Below are 21,679 nucleotides of genomic sequence, written 5' to 3' on the forward strand. Positions count from 1 at the left end.
GTGGCATGATAGTGCTTTTCTAATTCTTTGAATTCTCTACTTGCATGTCCATAGTAATGTCTTTTTTCATTAACTTCTTCAAGAAAGACAACATAATAATGATCACTAGCATCGATCTGTAAGATTCTCTATCCATCACCCGGAGTTTTTATTGGTGGTAGATGCTGTGTTATCTCCTTGAGTTTTTTGACTACAACAGTCTGTTTTTTCCCCCCAAAGGATATGATTCTTTTTCAAAAGTTTAGACAAGGAGCTTATGTGTTTGGCCACATCAGGAATAAAGTCGTGGACATAATTAACTATGCCTAAGAACTGTTAAATCTACTTTACCGATATATATTCATCTGAAAAGTTAAGTAATTCCTATGCAATATGTAGACCAGGTTGATATAATCCATTGTGAAATATTACTCTAAGAAATTCAATTTAGGCTTAGGCTATAACGCCTTTCTTAGAAGAAAGCATAATGCCATATTGGTCAATGATATCAACGAATTGGGCCAATAATTTTTCATGAGAATCCTCATCTTTAGAAAATAAAAGAATATCATCAACATATACCAAAGCACTATTAAGGATAGGCTCAAATATTTTTGTCATAGTTTTCTAAAATAAGGATGGAGCAACTTTTAGTCTGAATAGCATCATTGTCTATTGATACTAAGCATCAGGCATATAAAATAAAGCTTGGTATCTATCTTTAGGATGAATGCATAGTAGCTTTGAGATCAAATTTTGAAAATATCTTGGCTTTCTAAAGTCTGGTAGCCAATATTTTCATCTTTGGAAGAGGAAACTTGTCATCTTGTGAGAACAAATTAATGATAGTGGCATATGAACCAGTGTCAATGTAGGCTATGGCATGGATAGGCATATCATGTTTTCTAGGAAGGCTTTTTGCTTTAACATTGGGCCTTGTTGTATTATCAATCTGGGACATCGCCAAGGATCCTAATGATCTAAGAGCTTTGGTCAAATGACTAATGGAAAAGATGGTCTTGGGATAGTAATTATCATCATCCGAACGGGAGTCTTTTGAGTCATAGATGGGTAAGATATACTGGGTGTCTTCATCTTGCTCAAATTGTTCTTCAAGAACAGATTCTATGTCTTCATCATTAGCTATGGGGAGTACAGTTTTGAAAGATTCAAGCATCTTGATTTCTCTTTTTCTCTTTTTAGGATATGATTTTGCAAAGTAACCCTTTTGTCCATAGAGAAAACATCGATCTATCTTTTAGAACTTATTGAAGATTTTTTCAATTCTATTATTATAGAATTGAAATAGAAAAGAGTTCCAGCACATATAGTGACATATAGAGTGAAACAATATTGAGATTTCCTTTTGAAATATCTAAAAGGCTTTCTCCTTGATTTCCTGAAGAACTTGTGTTTCTTGTAATAAGATTTCTTCTTGGAAGTACAATCACAGTTTTTCTTATCCTTGCATTTGATATTGAGATAAGAGTGATCATAAGCTAGTTTAAACTTGGCATTTCCTTTTATCATGGCTTTGAGAAGTCTTTATTGGTCACATAACTTATATAGTGTAGCCAATGCTAACTGATAAATTTCTACTAGAGAAAGCTGTGAAACTTCTCTTTGGAGTGATTCTATCATTCAATGAAGTTTTGGCCAGAGCTCATCCAATAAAGATGTAAAAAGACATGTCTCAACTGCAACTCTTCATGTCCTTGTAAGAGATAACATTTTTCAGACATTCATGAGACATGTCTCTACAAATCTTTTCTATCAAGAGAATAGCACTTCATTTCAAAGTATTCTTGGTTGTGTCTTCTTAGAATGACATTAGAATCACCTAAGAATTCTTTGTGAATAACACCAAGAAATGCTTCAAGACTTTCAGATCCAAGAAGTTGCATATAGACATAGGAATTAATCTGAGCAAACCATTCTCTTAAAGAACCAGTCATGCGAGAAAAAAACTCTGTAATAACTTATCTAAGAGTTATCCCTAGTCTTATCATCTGAAGATCTAGCCACGCTCCAAACGCATGTAAATGATCTCTCCATTTATGAGGAGGAACATCATTAAAAGTAAACCAAGGACCTGAAGATGGTCTATGGTTATATAGATCAATTTGGACAGTTTCTCCTTTGCCTTCATCTTTAGAAGAAGGATTTTCAACAGTAGGATTAGTGCGAGAGGACTCAGGAGGTGGTTTCCTTGGCTGGTCAAGCATAGCGATTTTTGACAAATCAACAAGATATTGTTCTATGAAACAACTCTTAGATTCTATTTGGGATAAGGTTTCTTTCATTATTGCTTCTATAGAGGCATCTTCAGTCATCTCATCAAATGAAAGAGAATTATATTGATTTTTGTTAAGAAATAAGATAGATCTTGAAGAAGTAAGAGTAGTGACAAGTGCTTTTGCCCTATCTTGTGGATCAAAAGTTTGCATAGATGTATTTGGCAAAGAGAAAGGAGGTGTTCTTATTTTCAAAGGTTTTTAAGGTTTGATATATGAGAAAGCATGACCAGTATATGTAGGGGCGGTATATGCGGGGGTAGATGAGGTGGTTGAAGAGAGGGGTTTAGTGTTCAAAGGATGAGGTTGAGTACTAGAAGGGTAAACAATCTTTTGGTTAGATGGTTTTTTGGGTTCTTTGAGGTGTTGTATATGTTGTTATGTAGTTCTGAAGACATTGTTGTAATTTGTTTCTGGAGGCTTATAGTGAGCATATGGAGTAGGTAGTGGTGGTGGTAGATATCGGTATAGGGAAAATGATGTTTCTATAGGTGGGGGTATATGGGATTGATACTGCTATTGAGATTGTTGTCTCAAACCTTCTTCTATGTGTTTTAAGTCCTTTTGGATTGTTGAAAATTCTTCCTCTTTCTTATAAAACTCTAGGCTAAACTACTTGTGATCTATGTAAGATCTTAATTCTGCATCTAGTTGTTGAGCTTATGTAGCCAAGTGGAGGTAAAGCTTTTTAATTTCTTCAGAAATACTATCAACCTGAGTGGTTAGGTCTTCAGTCTCTACAGAGAGATTATCAAGCTTAGAATCAATCTGATAAAGGAATCTGTTTTGACAAATAGCATTCTCTGTTTGCTAATTCAAAACCTCTTTAGAGGGAGAAAGTGGTTTATAAGTACCCTAAGGGGTAACTTTGTGGGAATAACATAAAGTCTAGAAGAACCTTAGTGTTATCATTGTTTATGGGTTCAAGAGCTGGAAATTTTTCTTCACATGGCTTGAAATAAATCATTCCTATGCATGGGATAGGGTGAATTTGAGGTATTTGAGGAATAACTAGTTGAGGCTGTGAGCTTGGCTCAGTGTTTGAAAAAATACTAGCTGCTAAGTCATCATGACCCAACTCCTTGAGTAACTCCCAAATAGTCAAATTCTTTGGCTGGGGCTTTAGGAATCGGTCTACTGATGGTTAGCTGTGAGGCTCCATCACCTTTATCATGTCTTTGAGGCTTTAGTGGAGCATAAGAAGACTGTGCCTTTTTCTTTTTTTGTATAAAACTTTTTTGAACTGAAGTCTATGAGATCATCATCATCAAAGTTGTACCAAAAATCATAGTATTGGTTATCACAGTCTAGCTCGCAATAAAATGTCCATTCATATGAGACACAAAAACAGGTTGTCCTTCAGTTGTAAAATGATCAACCGAGGGAGACTCATTGCTCTCATAGTTAGGAAGAATAGTGGCAATTATCCTTGCCAGAGGAAGGGATTCCTCTATGCCTGGTCTTTATCGGAAGATAGTCTTAACTGTACTATCAAGCATTTTTTGAACAATTAGAGAGGTAGTCATATGATCATCAACTGAGAAAGTTCTTCTAGTGAGATTGGTTTGGGATGTTGATGATAGCTGGGCCATGGTCTCTGTCGGTAAACATGTCAAGAGCATCTTAGGTGGAATTAGGGAAGTGAAGATCCAAAGAGTGATTCTGTAATCTATAGATCATTTGGTGGTATAGCGTGGCCATAATAGCTTGGGGGTCCTATTTAGCTCCAATGAGCTGGATCTAAACTTTCAGTCTTTCTTAAACAGTTGGATCAGAAAGTATGGAGTCTGGGACAATTATCACGATAACATTGCCATTACCAAGTGTAATAAGAAGGGTTCCTATCAGAGCATTTTGATAGGACTTATAGGAGGTGTCTAAAAGAGCTACTCTTGTAGTAGTTGGAATATCTTTTCTTCCATAAAGGGTAAGAACAAGACATACTGCACTTGTATGAGTCAATTATAGGTTGAGGCATCTCAAGGGTGACATATTGTTCAGATGTCATTGCAGGCATACTAGTTGAAACGAGAGCTTTGAACCAGCTCTTTTACAAGAGGAGTGGACCTAGTGATAAGAGATCAGATAGACCTGGTGAAGGATCTTTATTGATGATAAAGAGAGTAAGGACTAATGAGGGGTAATTTAGTGGCTTGGATGCGGGCATCTTGTATTATGCGAGTAATCTCAATAAGACTATCAACCTTGTTGTTAGAGCCAGGAAAACGGGCTGAGCCCATTTAGGCCCTGAAATTATGAGGGCCAGGCTCGAAATTTTTCTCCTCAAATAGGAAATAGGCCCTGGAGGGCCAAGGACTTAAAAGGGCCGACCCTCCCGTTTAGGCCCTTTTATAAATTTTTTTGTTTTTTAAAATTTTTTTGTAATTGTAATATTATTAATTTTTCACACTGTTAATAATATTTTAAATATTTAGTTATTATTATAATTTTAAAATTAAATTTTACTGAATGATTTGATTTATTTAGTTTTAGACAATAGTTTATCCAATTAAATTTTTAAAAAATAGGTTAATTTGAACTTTAATAATAATTTGATTTATATTATATGCGTTGATATTTTTAAACTATATATATTTGATAATAGAGTATTTTTATACTTATATAACTTGTGATTCTTAATTTGAATTAGAAATTCATAAGTTTCAACAACAATGTTTCTCACTTTAAAGTAAAATAATAGTTAGATTGCAAAATTTAAAAATAAAATTCCTATAAAGAAGAAAATTTTGATATTTTTGTTATGAAAGAAAAGCATACTTATAAAGAAGAGTAATTGATTATAATGATGATGAAGTTTCAAAAGATTAATGATAGTGTTTATTTATTGCATAATTACACTATAGATAAAACTTTTGGATGTTGTTATCTTATTAATGAATATTTTAGATATTCTTGGATATAGATGGATATTTATATATGATAATATTTTGTATTTTGACTTAATTTTATTCATATTTATGTCTTTTATTAACAATTTCATTGATTTATTTTCATTTTTTTGATAAAAAATAGTTTTTTTCCCCCTTAAACGGGCCAAAAGCCCGTAGGCTAGCCCTGAGCCCGCTAGTTTAAGGGCCAGGCCTAGTAAATTGGGGTATTTTTGAAATTTTGTTCTTGGAAGGCCGGCCCTGATTCTCACCTCTACTTATTGTTGAGGTTGTGGCGGAGAGAAAAAGGAACATGGTCTAAAGTAAGGGATAAAAAAAGACGCACAGGTTTAGTAGAGATGGATTCACTCATGATTTATGATTCTTTCTTACTCACTTGATCTATACTGTCTTGAAAATCTTTTAAAGAAATGATTGGATCTTTTTAGATACACAGGTGAAAAGAAATGATTGGATTAGATGGCCAGTTTTGAACGAGATAGGGTCCAAGTGGCATATTCAATATAATATTTGAATAAATATACTTGGTCTAGCATTTTGTGTGTATTTTTCCAAGGTCTAACATTTTGTGTATATTAACAGGAGCTGGATAATTTGTTTGCTTTGATCACAAATATAATATCTTAATTCATATTGTTACTCAAATTTAAGAGGTAGTTACACATAATTCAAAAGGATATTGTTGGAAAAATGACATATTTATTATAAATAATTAATTTTCTTAATATATACAAATTAGTTATTTAACTCTGGCATATATTGAGGATGAAGGGGAGTAGTATTTAAGTTACAATATTTTGCAATAATAAATAACATATTTTGTTATGGGGTTGAATTTAAATTGAAGTTGATATCAAATATTGGAATAACCAACATTAGTATTGTCATCAATGCTTTTTTTTTATTGTATATTGGGATTTAAATAATTGAATTCTTGATAAGATCACAAGCATGTATGGCATGATGCAACAACTTCAAAATAAAGAATAACGACAAATGTGTACCCATCCTTTACTGTAAATGAACCCAAAGCATTACCATCCCAACATAATTGATCAGAAATATTGGCAAAGGGAAAAAAAGAATTCTTAAGGTATTATCTGGAAAAAGACATTAGTCTATCACAATATAACGAATCAATATTTGAATCTTTATTGAAAGAAGAATTCACATATAGTGCATGACAGTATTTCAAATAAGATTACTTTTAATAGAAGGATTTGCATGCATTTGGGGATTACAATCTTCTCATGCATTTGGAGAGTATAATACATTAAGTACCGGATAGTGTCTCGGCTAATGGGAGAGTTTGCATGCATTTGGAGAGTATAATAATCTCCTTATGCATTTGAAAAATACAATGTATAAAGTGCCCGACAATCTCATAAACTGGCTTACCTTCATCGTAAAAGAATCTGCATTCATTTGGAGAGTACAATCTCCTCACCAGCATAGACTGCAATTATACGGAACACCCAATAATAGTTCTTGCACATGAAAATAATCCATATATGTATACATATGTATATATGGCAGGACCTTGCCACATGGGCCACATGGGCCACGTGGGAGGTGGTTGAAGGTAGCTGAGGGAACAGATCAATATCTAATATTACTGCATATTAACCATATTAATTTTTTGGGAAAATTGCAAATAAAGACCCCTCAATATATAAAATAGCAATCAGGGACCCTGAATTTGAAAAATTGCTCACAAGGACCCGGTCCCAATTTGCAATTATGAAATCATGGCCAAATTACCAAAATACCCCTCTTTAACTTTTTTTTCAAAAAAGAACACCCCTGCCTCGCCGGAATCCGGCCGCCGGAGCTCCGCCACCTCGGCCGCCGGCGGCCAGATTCCAGCGGCCTTCCTTTTTTTTTTTTTGAAACTGTTTTTTTTTTTTTTAAATTGGGGGGAAGTGAGGTTGGGGGGATTTGATCCCCCAACCTCATGCTTCCCAAAATTAGGAATGACCATTGAGCCAACAAATTTTTGCTAACATTATAATACAAAAAAAAATATAAGTTAACTCATTTACTCTTGTTCCAGGTGATAACAAGAATACATTTGAAAATAACAAATTCTGATTATAAAATAACAAGTCTGAGAATTAAAATTTAACAACATGTTTTTTTTATAACAACACACTCTGTTGCAGGTGATAACAACAATACATTTGAAAATAACAAGTTCTGATTATAAAATAACAAGTCTGGGATAAAAATTTAACAACATGTTTTTTTTATAACAACACACTCTTTTTCAGGTGATAACAATAATACATTTGAAAATAACAAGTTCTGATTATAAAATAACAAGTCTAGAATTAAAATTTAAGAGCACCCTTTTTTTTATATAACAACACATTTTATTCCAAGTGATAACAACAATACATTTGAAAATAACAAGTTCTGATTATAAAATAATAAGTCTGGGATTAAAATTTAACAACACGTTTTTTTTTATAACAATACACTCTTTTTCAGGTGATAACAACAATACATTTGGAAATAACAGGTTCTGATTATAAAATAACAAGTCTGGAATTAAAATTTAAGAGAACCTTTTTTTTTTATATAACAACACATTTTATTCCAAGTGATAACAACAATACACTTGAAAATAACAAGTTCTGATTATAAAATAAGAGATCTAAAATTAAAATTTAACAACACATTTTTTTATAACAATTAATTATTTTATACTTTTGAAAAATAAATTATTTATAACTTATAAAAAGTATTTTAAATCTATTTAATTTGCTAAAAAAATAATTTTTATCTCCAATTTATAATCAAAACTTGAAGTGTAATTTATTACAGATTAAAAATACTTTTTTATTGTTCAAATTATAAATAAAATTTAGAGAAAATGACAACACACTTTTTTAATTTTTTTTTAAATTTTTTTAATCTATATATCTACACAACTCATTATAAATCAAACTACTTCTTATAAATTATAAATAGTATAATTTATTGTAGATTAAAAATACTTTTTGATTGCTTAAATTTATAAATGAAATTTATCTCTAATTTATAATTAAAAATACTATTTTCTTCTTTAAATATTAAAATTTATTATTAAGTATTTAAATATTATAGTATAATTTATTGTAGATTAAAAATACTTTTTGATTGCTTAAATTTATAAATGAAATTTATCTCTAATTTATAATTAAAAATACTATTTTTTTTCTTTAAATATAAAAACTATTTTTAATATTTAAAGAATGAAATAATAAATTATACTATAATATTTAAATACTTAATAATAAATTTTAATATTTAAAGAATGAAATAATATAAAAATATTATAATGAGTTGTATAGATATATAGATTAAAAAAAATTTAAAAAAAATTAAAAAAGTGTGTTGTCATTTTCCCTAAATTTTATTTATAAATTTGAACAATAAAAAAGTATTTTTAATCTATAATAAATTACACTTCAAGTTTTGATTATAAATTGGAGATAAAAATTATTTTTTTAGCAAATTAAATAGATTTAAAATACTTTTTATAAGTTATAAATAATTTATTTTTCAAAAGTATAAAATAATTAATTGTTATAAAAAAATGTGTTGTTAAATTTTAATTTTAGATTTCTTATTTTATAATCAGAACTTGTTATTTTCAAATGTATTGTTGTTATCACTTGGAATAAAATGTGTTGTTATATAAAAAAAGGGTGCTCTTAAATTTTAATTCCAGACTTGTTATTTTATAATCAGAACTTGTTATTTCCAAATGTATTGTTGTTATCACCTAAAAAAGAGTGTGTTGTTATAAAAAAAACATGTTGTTAAATTTTTATCCCAGACTTGTTATTTTATAATCAGAACTTGTTATTTTCAAATGTATTGTTGTTATCACCTGCAACAGAGTGTGTTGTTATAAAAAAAAACGTGTTGTTAAATTTTAATCCCAGACTTGTTATTTTATAATCAGAACTTGTTATTTTCAAATCTATTCTTGTTATCACCTGGAACAAGAGTAAATGAGTTAACTTATATTTTTTTTTGTATTATGATGTTAGCAAAAATTTATTGGTTCAATGGTCATTCCTAATTTTGGGAAGCATGAGGTTGGGGGGATCAAATCCCCCCAACCTCACTTCCCCCCAATTTTAAAAAAAAACAGTTTCAAAAAAAAAAAAGGAAGGCCGCCGGAATCCGGCCGCCGGCATCAGAGCTCCGGTGGCCGGCGGCCGAGGTGGCGGAGCTCCGACGGCCGGAACTCCGGCGCCGGCGGCCGGATTCCGGCGAGGCAATGGTGTTTTTTTTTAAAAAAAAAAATTAAATAGGGGTATTTTGGTAATTTGACCATGATTTCATAATTGCAAATTGAGACCGGGTCCTTGTGAGAAATTTCTCAAATTCAGGGTCCCTGATTGCTATTTTATATATTGAGGGGTCTTTATTTGCAATTTTCCCTAATTTTTTTCATGACAACAATATTAATATTTAATATAGATATAAAATAAAATATATAATAAATAACGGGATGTGAAGTTGCTGGTTACTAATTAGTCATCATTTTCCACGGGTACAACGCATGTGCCTGCCTGAAACATTTGCTTTACCAATAAATAAGAAGATATCAAAAAGAAAAATTATAAACAACTAAGTTTTAGTTTAAAAAAATGAAATTTTTTTTCCATTTGAAGTAATGCGGTCCAAAAATTTAAAAATCAATCTTAATATTATGCCCTGTGACCTTATATATATATATATATATATATATATATACAATTTTAGGGATAACAGGTTTTTATTCAATAGAAATATTGACAGTTTAATTAAAAATTTTAGTAGCTTTCAGTTTTGTTCCCATTAATGTCATTTGGTGATAAAGTCCTGAGTTGTTAATGATTACCTTCAGTTTTAAATATAAAATTCACTTTATATGTAATTTTCTTAATATTTATTTTGCAGTACAAATTATATGAGAAAGTGAATTTTATATTAAAGATCGAGTTAGTATTAGTTATTGATTAGTCTTACTTGCTCTATATTGTTATTTCTCCTTCTCTTATTCACACACCAACTCATTTTTACAAATTAAGTTAATATAGTTTGTTATTTATAGTTTATAAAAAGGACATATACATATATATAGATAACTGGGAGAATATTTGAAATTACTAAATTCTAACTAAAGAATTCCTAAAAAGTGTATTATTATTTGTAATTTTAGTATTGTCAAACTTATTAGAATATTGCTATCAAATGGAATTTGGAATTTAATATTACCTCTAGTCCTAAATATAAGAAGTAGTTGACGATCCTAAGTATAAGATCTCAAATCACTTTGTCTTCCAAATTTATCATGTGTTTTCAAAAATATTCTTATTAATTGTAAAGCATTTTCATATATGTGTAGTTTCGATATAGTTTGTTATTTATAGTTTATAAAAAGGACATATACATATATATAGATAACTGGGAGAATATTTGAAATTACTAAATTCTAACTAAAGAATTCCTAAAAAGTGTATTATTATTTGTAATTTTAGTATTGTCAAACTTATTAGAATATTGCTATCAAATGGAATTTGGAATTTAATATTACCTCTAGTCCTAAATATAAGAAGTAGTTGACGATCCTAAGTATAAGATCTCAAATCACTTTGTCTTCCAAATTTATCATGTGTTTTCAAAAATATTCTTATTAATTGTAAAGCATTTTCATATATGTGTAGTTTCGATATATATGATTGAATGAGGTTAATTTAAGGAACTCAACACATGTTTGTTCTAAATAACTAACTTAACTAATTTTCTTAATTTTTCTAAATTAATTATGTAGTTTTTATATTAATAATTGAAAATAATAATTTTGAACTTATTTTTTAGATTCTCTTACATAATTCTATGTATAAATTTTTTTGAGTAAAAGAATGAAAGAATTATAATAAGATCTCAAAAAAATAATTACAAAATAAATCCTAAAAGTTATTATTTTCTATTTTAGAACTTGTCATTACTAACTATTTAGGTTGATATAAGAAGTTTATTACTGACTGTTTAGATTATTATAAGAACTTTTTAATAATTATTATTTTTGTTTGGACCTCATCATTTTTCCTCAAGAATTGCGTCTATATGCACATACGGATGGACAGTGGCCAGAAAATACAGAACATAGATGGGCAAGTTACGGGGCGATCGGAAACTCTGAGTTGGTCGACAGAGAATATGGCGAGTTCCAAGGCCGTTTCGTTGCTGAGACGCAGCCTTCAGAGCCCGCGCATCCTTACTTGCTACAGAAACCTCTGCTCTCTCCCGGAGAGTTCAGTGAATGATAATGTCGACGAAGTGAGCTAGCTATCTTCAGTCTTTAACTTCTCTGGTTTTTCGTTGCGCTAGTGGTTCGTCAAATTCTTACTCTCACCCACTCTTCTCTAGGTGCTTGTTGAAGGAAACGCAGCTTCTAGAACGGCGATTCTCAATAGACCCTGCGTTCTCAATGCTATCAATAGCACAATGGTGTGTTTCCTTAATTTGCCTTCGTTATCACCGTTTTCGTTCATCTGCTACTGTTTTGAATACGTAGTGTCTTTCTGTGTGTTTTAGGTTGTTAGGTTTAATCTCAGTTGTAAAACTGTTTATCTTGGATGTTCTCTTGGACCCAGTTTGCCCAAGTGAATCAATGTGTCCTCTGACATTATGGATGCGTTTATGATGTTTGTGAAAAAAATCGCCTTGAATAAACAGGCCAACCCCATTACTAATTTTTTTTTTTTTTCATTCATGATGCCATCTAACTTCCTTTGTTTAATTAAGTTAAAATTTTGTTCTTGTTCTCTTTCTTTAAATGATGCTTTGTTTTCATATATATATATATATATATATATATATATTTATAGAGTGTTGGACAAGTAAGTTAGTTGTTGTTCTTTGTAGTGGTTAACATGCGAAGGTGAGAATTAACAATATACGGCTTGTTGGTGGTAGAGTGAAAAGGGGAAGGGGATAATGATGAACTTGAAACTCAGCCATTTTTCAGTTGACCCATGACGATTTATGTATTTACTTTCTTCTACTAAACAAGAGTAGTCAAATCATCGTTCCAATTTTTCCTCTTCCTTTATGTTAATAGCCTAATGGGAGAACTAAAAATATTTGCATTCGTCTAAAGTTTTACAACTTTTCCCTTTTCATCCCTCCTCTTGTCAAAATTAGTCTTCAGCTCTATTAGCACAGCTTTATTCTACAATTCCATAGTGGCTTAAATCTTACACCTTTTCTGTGCATAAAAATATTTTACTTTTTGATTTTGTTGTAACTTGACAGTTGACACTTACTGAGGAATGACCTGTTTTTAGATTTTTTTTTTTTGGTTTTCAGGCGGCCAGACTGCATAAATTTTACAAAAGTTGGGAAGACAATCCTGATATTGGTTTTGTGATGGTGAAGGTAATAAATATTTTCCGTCCATCTGAAATACTGCGTATAAAATGATGACAAAGGTTGTGTCCATTCACATATTCAGCTTTGTGCCATTTACACATTCTTTTGGAATTTTTAAAGGGTAGGGGCCGGGCATTTGCAGCTGGTGGAGATATCGTTGCTCTTTACCATTTACTAAATCGAGGTGAAAGATAAAATATTAACTTTTTAGATGGAATGATGAAAGTTTATGATTAATTCTACATCTTTGATTCCATTCGTTTCTGCAGAAATGTATGTTTATTTGTTGACTTTCTAGAAAATGGCCTTGAGTCTTCTCCCGGGTATCATATATTGAGAAGTGGGAATATTATTTAAACTAAATACTGAATATCAGGATGACATAATATTAAATAATCTGTTCAAGTTTTTGGGAAAACTAATATATCTTTTCATCGCTTGATCATCCTCGCAATCAGTTTAATGCTTCTGCACCATTGGTGGGTTAAGCCAAAGTGTATTTGTAGGAATAATGAATCAGGCTGCTGATTTTCTAGCTCAAAGAGCAGTTAGAGATAACCATCTTTTGTCCATGTTGTCTGAGGCCATGTTAGAATTGGAGGCCATTATGTGTCTAGATATGGATAGGACTCCTGTCCGCACAGCATTAGATTTTTATTAATGCTGCATATAAAATGATATTGTGTGATCTGTGCAACTGATTTCACTTAGGGGGACAAGGCTTATTGTTATGCTTTTGTGGCTTAAGGAAGTTTGAGAAAAATTTACCATCTAAGGTTATTAATGAAACTTGGTTATCTAGGACGCTCTTCTTTTCTTTTTCTTCAATTTTTACTCCAATCATCATGTTTTGTATATATCAATTTTCTGCCTGTTCAATGGGTATTTAATTATTGCTTTCAATTTGTGCAGGGAACTTGGAAGCTTGTAAGGAATTTTTCAGGACAATATATAGCTTTATCTACTTTCTTGGTACATATTTGAAGCCACATGTGAGTACATTAATTGAAGGCATTAACAGCAGTTTGTTATTTTTTTTCCTTTTTGTTATATTTATAATTCTGATCTAAACATGTCTAGCTTTTACTTGACTACTAATTCAACTAGAACTTGATTTTGGAACTCCTGGCATAATATAATTCAAGGGATTAACTTAATAACATTCAGAGCTTGTAGCTTAAACAATGTTGGGCATTCTGAAGGAGGAAAGAGTTGCATACTGCCTGCATTAGACGTTGTTATGAATTAATTGTTGCTGAAATTTCATGCTAATTGCTGACAATGACAATTTAAGCTAAAACATTTAGTATATTGTTTTCTTTTTGCATATTAAAATGGACAGTTTGCTTCACAGTGAATTGATCTCCTACTCCCAAGCCTTTTTTTTAATTCTTTGGCATTTATCATTTAATTTTCTTACGTAAGTCATGGACTGTCTTTTTTGAAGGCTGTCTCATCCTCCTGTCTTGTAATTCTTTTTATTTCAGCTAAAACTTCTTTATGACAAGAATAATATGAAATACTACACAGAATTGTGCTTTATAAGTTGTAATTTTGTGGTTTTTTATCCAGTGTTAAAAGAGAAGGCTGTTTAGAATAATCCTTGTTGAGGAAGTAGGGAGGGCAAAAGTTCGGGACTAAGGGATCAGATACCAAGAAGATACAGGACACTGTTTTTGGTCAATAGTAAATATAGGATTATTGAAAGACTTATTTACTGTGCATAGAAAACTGACACCCCAAGGTCTATAATGTTATTATAACCGCACAAGAACAATTCAGCATTTTTTTATTTTCTTTGGGTGTAATACAAGTAATTTGTTCCTTGACTTGCAAGACTGATTTTCCTAATATCTCGTAAAATGTTTGGAAAATTAATTTTTATATTCATTATTTTGATTGCCACTTCTAAACTCCAACAATCATTTGATAAAATTTTTTATTCTTGCATATACAGTAAAATTTATACGGACCAACTATTAATACATTCATCACATGTTCTGTTCATATGTTGTCTAGACAATACCAAAAACAAAGGCTCAAGTTTATGGTCATATTAGCTGGATGTCTATGAAACAAAACTTATGTGGTAACGTTTTTTAACAGGTAGCTCTTCTAAATGGTATTACCATGGGTGGTGGAGCAGGAATTTCAATTCCCGGGACATTTCGGGTTGCAACAGACAAAACTGTATGTATTGGGGCATGCTTCGGAATATTTACACCCTTGAACTAAATGAATCGTCTATCCTTGAGATTGTTTCATTATCAAGCATTCTATGTTGTAGGCAAACAGTTTCAATTAGTTCTACAGCTATGAGAAACAGAATAGACCTTGTTTTAGAACTTCATCTATTCTTCCGACTTAGCATGAGAGATTGAGGCTTAACACCTCAAATATTCTTGATTTATTCTCCGGAGCTTGGCAGCCTTTTGATCATTGCATCTTTTATATATATATATATATATATATATATATATATGTAATTACTTCTTACATATTTATCTCACAGACATTGATCGCTTTTACACCATTGTGCTTAATAACTCCGTGGATGTCTGTGTTTATGAATCACATAAAATTGGGAATCCTAGCCTGCTAAATGTTTCGTTTTTCTTTACTGTGACATGCATACATACAACTGAGTGCCTATGCTGAGCTCGATTGTAACTCATCATCCCACTTTGCAGATTTTTGCTACTCCAGAAACTCTTATTGGATTTCATCCTGATGCTGGAGCTTCCTTTTACCTTTCACATTTACCTGGTCATTTAGGTGAGATGATGGTTATATCATGTATTTTCCATTGCTATGTTCCAATTTGTTGAAGTATATGAATGGGTACATGATCCATTTACATGAAGATATACCCTGAAGATATTAGAAGTTCTGCTTGTGCGCTGCTATTATATAACCTTTGACAGCAGCTAGTTGTTCGGATGGTGTTTTTCTTATATCAGGCTTCTCTTGTTCGAGGAAAATCTCATTTGGGCTGAAATGATAAAAGGATTTTGTTAAAATGTAACTATGAGAATAAGAATTGGGCGGGGACTATATTATATGGATGCATGTTGCATTGACATTTGCAATATGGAACTGTAGCCCATATGAGAATCAGAATTTGATTGGGAATTGTATTATGCGGATGCAAATTGGGGGCATTTGCAATTTGAAAGAAGTTGTTAGTTCTGTTCAAATTTCGAATGTCATTTCAGCTGTTGGTCTGTGTCAATCACAATTATCTAGTGTGACTGGGGGGGTTGCTGGTGTGATTCTTATGATTGTAATTTGTTACTTTAGAATATCTGAACTTGTCTTTGATTCAGTTTTGGAAATAGGGCATTTAGTTCTTTTTTCCATCCAATTTAGCACGAGGGAAATTTCAAATTCTAATAGACAGATGCAGGAAATATGAAAATTGAATTTGAGATGCTGAATTCCCATTCCCATTCCCACTCATAGTTAAGATGCCAAGTGTTGAAACGGAACATGGAATTGTTTGAAAAAAATAATTGTTAGGTATGTTAGCAAGAGCGAATTGCTGGTGTGAAATTTATGAATTCAAACTATCAGACATATGCAAATGTCTTCAGAATGAAAAATGGAAATTTGATTGATAAACTCCTTTTTAGTCATCCTTTGTTTTACAGGTTATCCTTGTTTTCAGGCGAGTATTTGGGTTTAACAGGGGAGAAACTCAATGGAGTGGAGATGATTAACTGTGGGCTGGCGACACACTACACATTAAGTGCAGTTCAGTGCCCCGCTTGCTTGTTATTTATTTCCATTATACTTGCCTTTACAGAATAGAGAACATGAAAAGCTTTGTTTCTTTTGTCTTATAGAGGCTTCCATTAATTGAGGAACAGCTGGGGAAATTGGTTACTGATGATCCTTCTGTGATTGAAACCACTTTAGAAAAGTATGGCGACCTTGTCCACCCAGATAGTAGAAGTGCACTTCACAGGTTTGTCTTGTCTCGCACAACAATGATGTCTTATGACAGCCCTTTTCTTATCATCGATAAAAAGGAATTTATGCAATGAAATCCTCCTATATCAATAGAAGACAAAGAAGCCAAAACAAAATTGAAAATCGCACGAGCTGTTTATAGCCTCTATACCAGAGAACAAAATCCCAGAAGATGGTATCCGAATAGGCCACAAGAAGTTAGGAAGGCATTCTGTTAAAAACTAAGTTGCCTTGGATGCCCGCTGACAGCTGTTTTGGGCTCTGTTTGGTAATGTTTCATGTACTTTGTGATAGCGAAAGCCTTAAACTTATCATGGGTAAAATTTCCATTTTCATTGCTTATTGCAAAGCTTTGCAAAAGCCTCAACTACTTTTAAGGGTATCCTAGAGATGCTTTTCACAGCAGCTGTGACTATTATAATTTTTTTCTTCTTTTTTTTTTTTCTTTTTTTTGGGGTTGAACTCTTATAGATTTAAATTGCCAAAATTGCCACTCTGTTTTAATTTTATTTCAATATGTATCCTTATATGTTAGGCTTTTTATGCTATCATCTATACACACACTGATATTTCTTTCTAAAATACAATTTCTTTAATCGAGTGATACATGTACTTAATACATAATCCAGTAAAAGTAATGCAGAGGTAAGTCTTGTACGAAATTTTTGTTGTAAAATGGTTCTCTCCATTTTTTTCTCGTTGCAAAATGCAAAAGATAGTTATTTCAAGCATACAAGTACAAGGTTTACGCCTTGTCATTTTACATATCTACAGCAAGTTTAAAAAGTTGTTATTAAACATCTCATATTTGTACTCCTAATAGATAACTTAGTAAGATTTTGTGCCAAACTATTTTTTTGCATGGTTCAAAGCTTTTTCGTATCACCAACTTTTGAAATGCAAGAGCAGTATCCCGCTTGTCATAATAACCTCCAGCTTTCAGTTAATTTGTTTCTCTTATGCAATTTACGTGGAAAGTAAGCCTTGTTATTTTTTTTATTTATTTACTTCAGGATTGAAACTATAGATAAATGCTTTCGCCATGACACAGTTGAAGAGATTGTTGATGCTTTGGTAAGATTACATCTTCCTTTGTATTTGAGAATCTAGCAAACTGAATATGAGACTTTTCACTGAGGTATATTAAGTACTTCAGAATTTAGATATTGTGTACGCAAACCAGGATTTCAGCTATTAAGGTTTTGCTTCTGTCAAATCATTTACAGACTCTGAATAGTAGAAAGAAAAACGAACAATGCTGGAAGTTACCATTGATTTTAATTGAATTATTTTATATTTTTCACTTCAACTGAGAATTATTTGTATTTTGGTTATTTTTTACACCATTTATATGCGATTGAAATTAGTATAAATGTTTTACTTTAATTAGGATAGAGTTATTCTCTTTTGATAATGGTAATATTTATTTTTTAAAATTTTTGTATATAAATTTCATCAGTTAGTGATTTGAAAGTGTAGACCTTTCTCTTAATTAACTAAGTCCTACGAAAATTAAATCCTGAGCTTCTACAAAAAGTAAATCAAGAAAATTAAACCATGAACTTCTACGTAATTTCTTTTATTCCTTTAATGTTCCTTATAAAAGCTTCTACGGATTTAACTGTGATGCTGTACCACTTTGGTATACTTTTTTATTGGTTCTCATTAGTCTTCATTTCTTTTAGGAAAGTGAGGCAAGTCAAACAAAGGATGCCTGGTGCATAGGTACACTGAATAGACTTAAAGAAGCTTCTCCATTGAGCTTGAAGGTTGCCCTGAGATCTGTGAGTCTGTTTTCCTTATATAAAACCCTTCGAATTTTGGTTTTGTCTGCTTAATTCTTTTCTGATGAGAAGAAGCCAGCCATTATGAATTATGATGCATTTCATCCACTAACTGGTGTAGGTACGAGAAGGGAGATTTCAGACTCTTGATCAGTGCTTGTCACGTGAGTACAACATGTCATTACAAGGAATATCTAAGCAGATATCTGGTGACTTTTGTGAGGTATTGAACTTTTTTCCTTTCTTGCAAGTGTTACCAAATCATAATCTTTCATGCTATAAAATGATTTGAATCTCTTGTTAGGGTGTGCGAGCACGCATGGTGGACAAAGACATGGCACCAAAGGTACCTATTGTTTATATTACTCCCTTTATTGCTTATTGTGGAGACCTATTAACAACAATTAAGACCTCATATTAAGAACCATTAGGAATGTTTTTAATGCTTTTAAAATTTCAAAATCACCCACAATGAAGTTCATTAATTACAGGCGGTTCTTTAATTAATTAGGAAGTAGTTAAGTCAGTTAAAGCATATCAAAGCAAAGAGTATTTAGGGTAAAAATTTAATACTTGAAACAAAAGGTCCCATATTAAGAACCATTAGGTCAAGACCAGGGGGAGTATATTTTGGAGTGAGAAGTTTGCTTTTTTACCAATATATTGTCAGAAATTGTTGCGAAACTAATCCTGGGCTTTTTCCCTCAACTTTTAAACTCGTACACACAAATAAAGGGCGTTTGTAGCTAAAATAATCTCTGACATGGCATAAAGAACTCAGCAACAAAGCAATTTCTTTGAAAATTAAATTTGATCAATTCTTGCTTTCCAGTTCATCTTTGTGGAATTCCTTTATTTGCTTTGACCCTCTATTCAAAATATGCAGTGGGACCCTCCTACGTTGGACAAGGTGTCTGATGATATGGTCCATCAATACTTGTTGCCGCTCAGTGTATCTGAGCCTGGTCTAGACTTGCCTACAAAAATCCGAGAGGCATTTATCTAATAAGTTTCCCTATGTCTTCATTAAAATAACTCCGCTATTGTGACCCCATTGGTCTTTTGCTTGCCATTTATCAAGCTTGTATGAATTGGCAAATTTAGATATAGCTTATATGGGTGGATTGTGTATTACCCCTCGAGTATTTAGTGGGTTACTGGCTCTAAGTAGTGAAATAGCTTTCACTTTATTATACATGAGGGGTGTCAGATGATGCACTCGCTATAAATGCATGATCTTGATGGTAGGCCAATTCTTATTTATAAGTAATCTTTTAGAAAATTTTTATGTTTTATCTATCAATCATTTTGCAAAATTTATGAAGCAATCAATGCTCTGTTTCTTTTTTATTAGAGACAAATGTGTGTTGTTTTGTTCCCAAGTATATACGTTTTGGTACCTTTTGTTGTATTATTTCTATTATGCCCTTATTAATTATATGAAATCTTTGTGTTATTAATAAATCACTGTCTGACATTTAATATGGGTATTTTGAGAAATTTAACTGATTTTAATTATATTCGTTAGTTTTGGCATCTTTTATGAAAAAGGAGGGAGTATATTTTTCATGTAGTGCGGTGTTGAAAGATTATGGCAGAAAGAATGTTAGATGTACCGTATTTAATTGAAGATAGTTTTAGAAGGCGTAAGTAGTTTTAAGAGCATCAATTCATTTTAACTATTTTTTTCCTTTGTGTAAATTAAAGGGAAAATTACACTCAGGTCCCACATAACATAATTAATATCAAAAAAGTCCCTGAAAATTGCGAAATAATTCTGAAGTCCCTAGGGACCTGTGTGTAATTAATTCTAATTGTGAAATTACCTACTTACCCTTATTAATTTGAACCTATTTACAACCTCAATAGTGGCTGTTAACAACCCAAGAAAAGGTGGTTAACAACCTCAGCAACGCCCCTGGCATCCCACAGAGTGAGTTGTCAGGAGCACTGTCAAGGTTGTCAATCACTTCTTCTCGGGTTGTCAACAATCATCCCACAGAGTGAGTTGTCATGAGCACTGTCAAGGTTGTTAATCACTTCTTCTTGGGTTGTCAACAGCCACTGTTGAGGTTGTAAATAAATTGTTACAATAAAATTAACAGGGGTAAGTAGGTAATTTCACAATTAGAATTAATTACACACAGGTCTCTAGGGACTTCAGATTCATTTTGCGATTTCCAGGGACTTTGTTGATATTAATTGTGCTCCATGGGACCTGAGTGTAATTTTTCCTAAATTAAATGTGGTTTATAAATAGAAAGAATGGAGGAAAATGATGAATAACGAGATATGTATTGTTTCTGCTTTCTTTGAAGCGCAAGGTGTGACTATATGCAGCTGTGGGTCGAAAAGCCCGCCTTCTTCAAAATAATCCTGTTTGTTAAGCCTAGCCTATGAACTCGTGGACTCGAGCAAAATTCACCATTTTCCCACAAGGAATGCAATGAAATTCCTAATTTAAAACATAAATATTATCAGATTTAAGTCACAAATCAGGAAACTATATTTGTTGGGTTTCTAAGACCAGCATCAAATAATGAAAAGGTTGAGCATTGGTTTTTACTTTAGGTAACGCATCTAAATATTTATAAACTATTATCCACAATTTTAAATAAATCACACAACCTAGACAGAAAGCAAAACATTACATCTCATCATCAGCAATACTATCATTTTCACGCCCTCCATAAACATAACTGTAGTTTTGCACCATAGCATAAACACGTTCATAAAGTCATACCCTAGTTACAAACTTTAGGGACTTGTATCAATTTGGAATGGGGGCTATAATTAGGCTAGACCCATGAAGCAATCCCATCTATAAAATGTGAGCAAATATAGGAAACATGCATGCGCGCGCGCGCACACATATATATAGTCTCTAATTGGACTCGCGAGATTATTGTTTCGTGGTTAGCACTGGAGTCTTTTTGTGGTCTCTGTGGTATGAGGAAATTAGGCGGTGGATAACATGGACTAAAATAAAAAGAAGATTGTTGGAATACCAAATGTGAGTGGAACTTTATAAGATAGGAAGAAGCAAAAAGGTCTCACATTTGACATGATTAGGCTTAAAAAGAAGGTATATGAGTTGAAGAATTCATAAACTTGCCATTTCAAGGTTTTTATTTAAGATACAATAATGTCAAGACATGTGCTCGGGTCTTGCTCTAGCTCCTGACATAGTTGCATTCTCTTTCATTTTAGACCCAAAAAATGGTGTAAAAGCCTTATTTTCAAGGAAGAATTGTGATACCATTGACCTACATAACTATCTTTGTACTTTCTGACAAAACGGCGTCACTAAAAGGGATAAAAAAAT

General features: G+C 32.0%; 1 protein-coding gene across 1 annotated transcript; it reads left to right on the forward strand.

The window, feature by feature from the left end:
• Window positions 1-11,330: 11,330 nt before the first annotated feature.
• Window positions 11,331-19,653, forward strand: LOC114713006 (3-hydroxyisobutyryl-CoA hydrolase-like protein 1, mitochondrial). The gene is made up of 14 exons (XM_028897583.1): window positions 11,331-11,503; window positions 11,594-11,674; window positions 12,536-12,604; window positions 12,719-12,782; window positions 13,511-13,590; window positions 14,705-14,788; window positions 15,289-15,373; window positions 16,266-16,351; window positions 16,444-16,565; window positions 17,584-17,644; window positions 18,256-18,354; window positions 18,476-18,577; window positions 18,659-18,700; window positions 19,241-19,653. Exons 1-14 carry the CDS (start codon window positions 11,384-11,386, stop codon window positions 19,358-19,360), a joined length of 1,215 nt encoding a protein of 404 aa, XP_028753416.1. The 5' UTR covers window positions 11,331-11,383; the 3' UTR covers window positions 19,361-19,653.
• The last annotated feature ends 2,026 nt before the right edge of the window (window positions 19,654-21,679 follow it).

This window comes from Neltuma alba, unplaced genomic scaffold (assembly GCF_004799145.2).
Source record: "Neltuma alba isolate B1F8T4 unplaced genomic scaffold, ASM479914v2 tig00011409_pilon, whole genome shotgun sequence".
Lineage (NCBI taxonomy): Eukaryota > Viridiplantae > Streptophyta > Magnoliopsida > Fabales > Fabaceae > Neltuma > Neltuma alba.

Bases quoted from the DNA above. Each gene is read 5' to 3' on its own strand.
- LOC114713006 (XM_028897583.1), top strand. From the start codon at position 11,384: ATGGCGAGTTCCAAGGCCGTTTCGTTGCTGAGACGCAGCCTTCAGAGC. The intron at 12,605-12,718 runs GTAATAAATATT...GAATTTTTAAAG, and splicing joins TTGGTTTTGTGATGGTGAAG to GGTAGGGGCCGGGCATTTGC. The intron at 15,374-16,265 runs GTGAGATGATGG...CCTTGTTTTCAG, and splicing joins ACATTTACCTGGTCATTTAG to GCGAGTATTTGGGTTTAACA.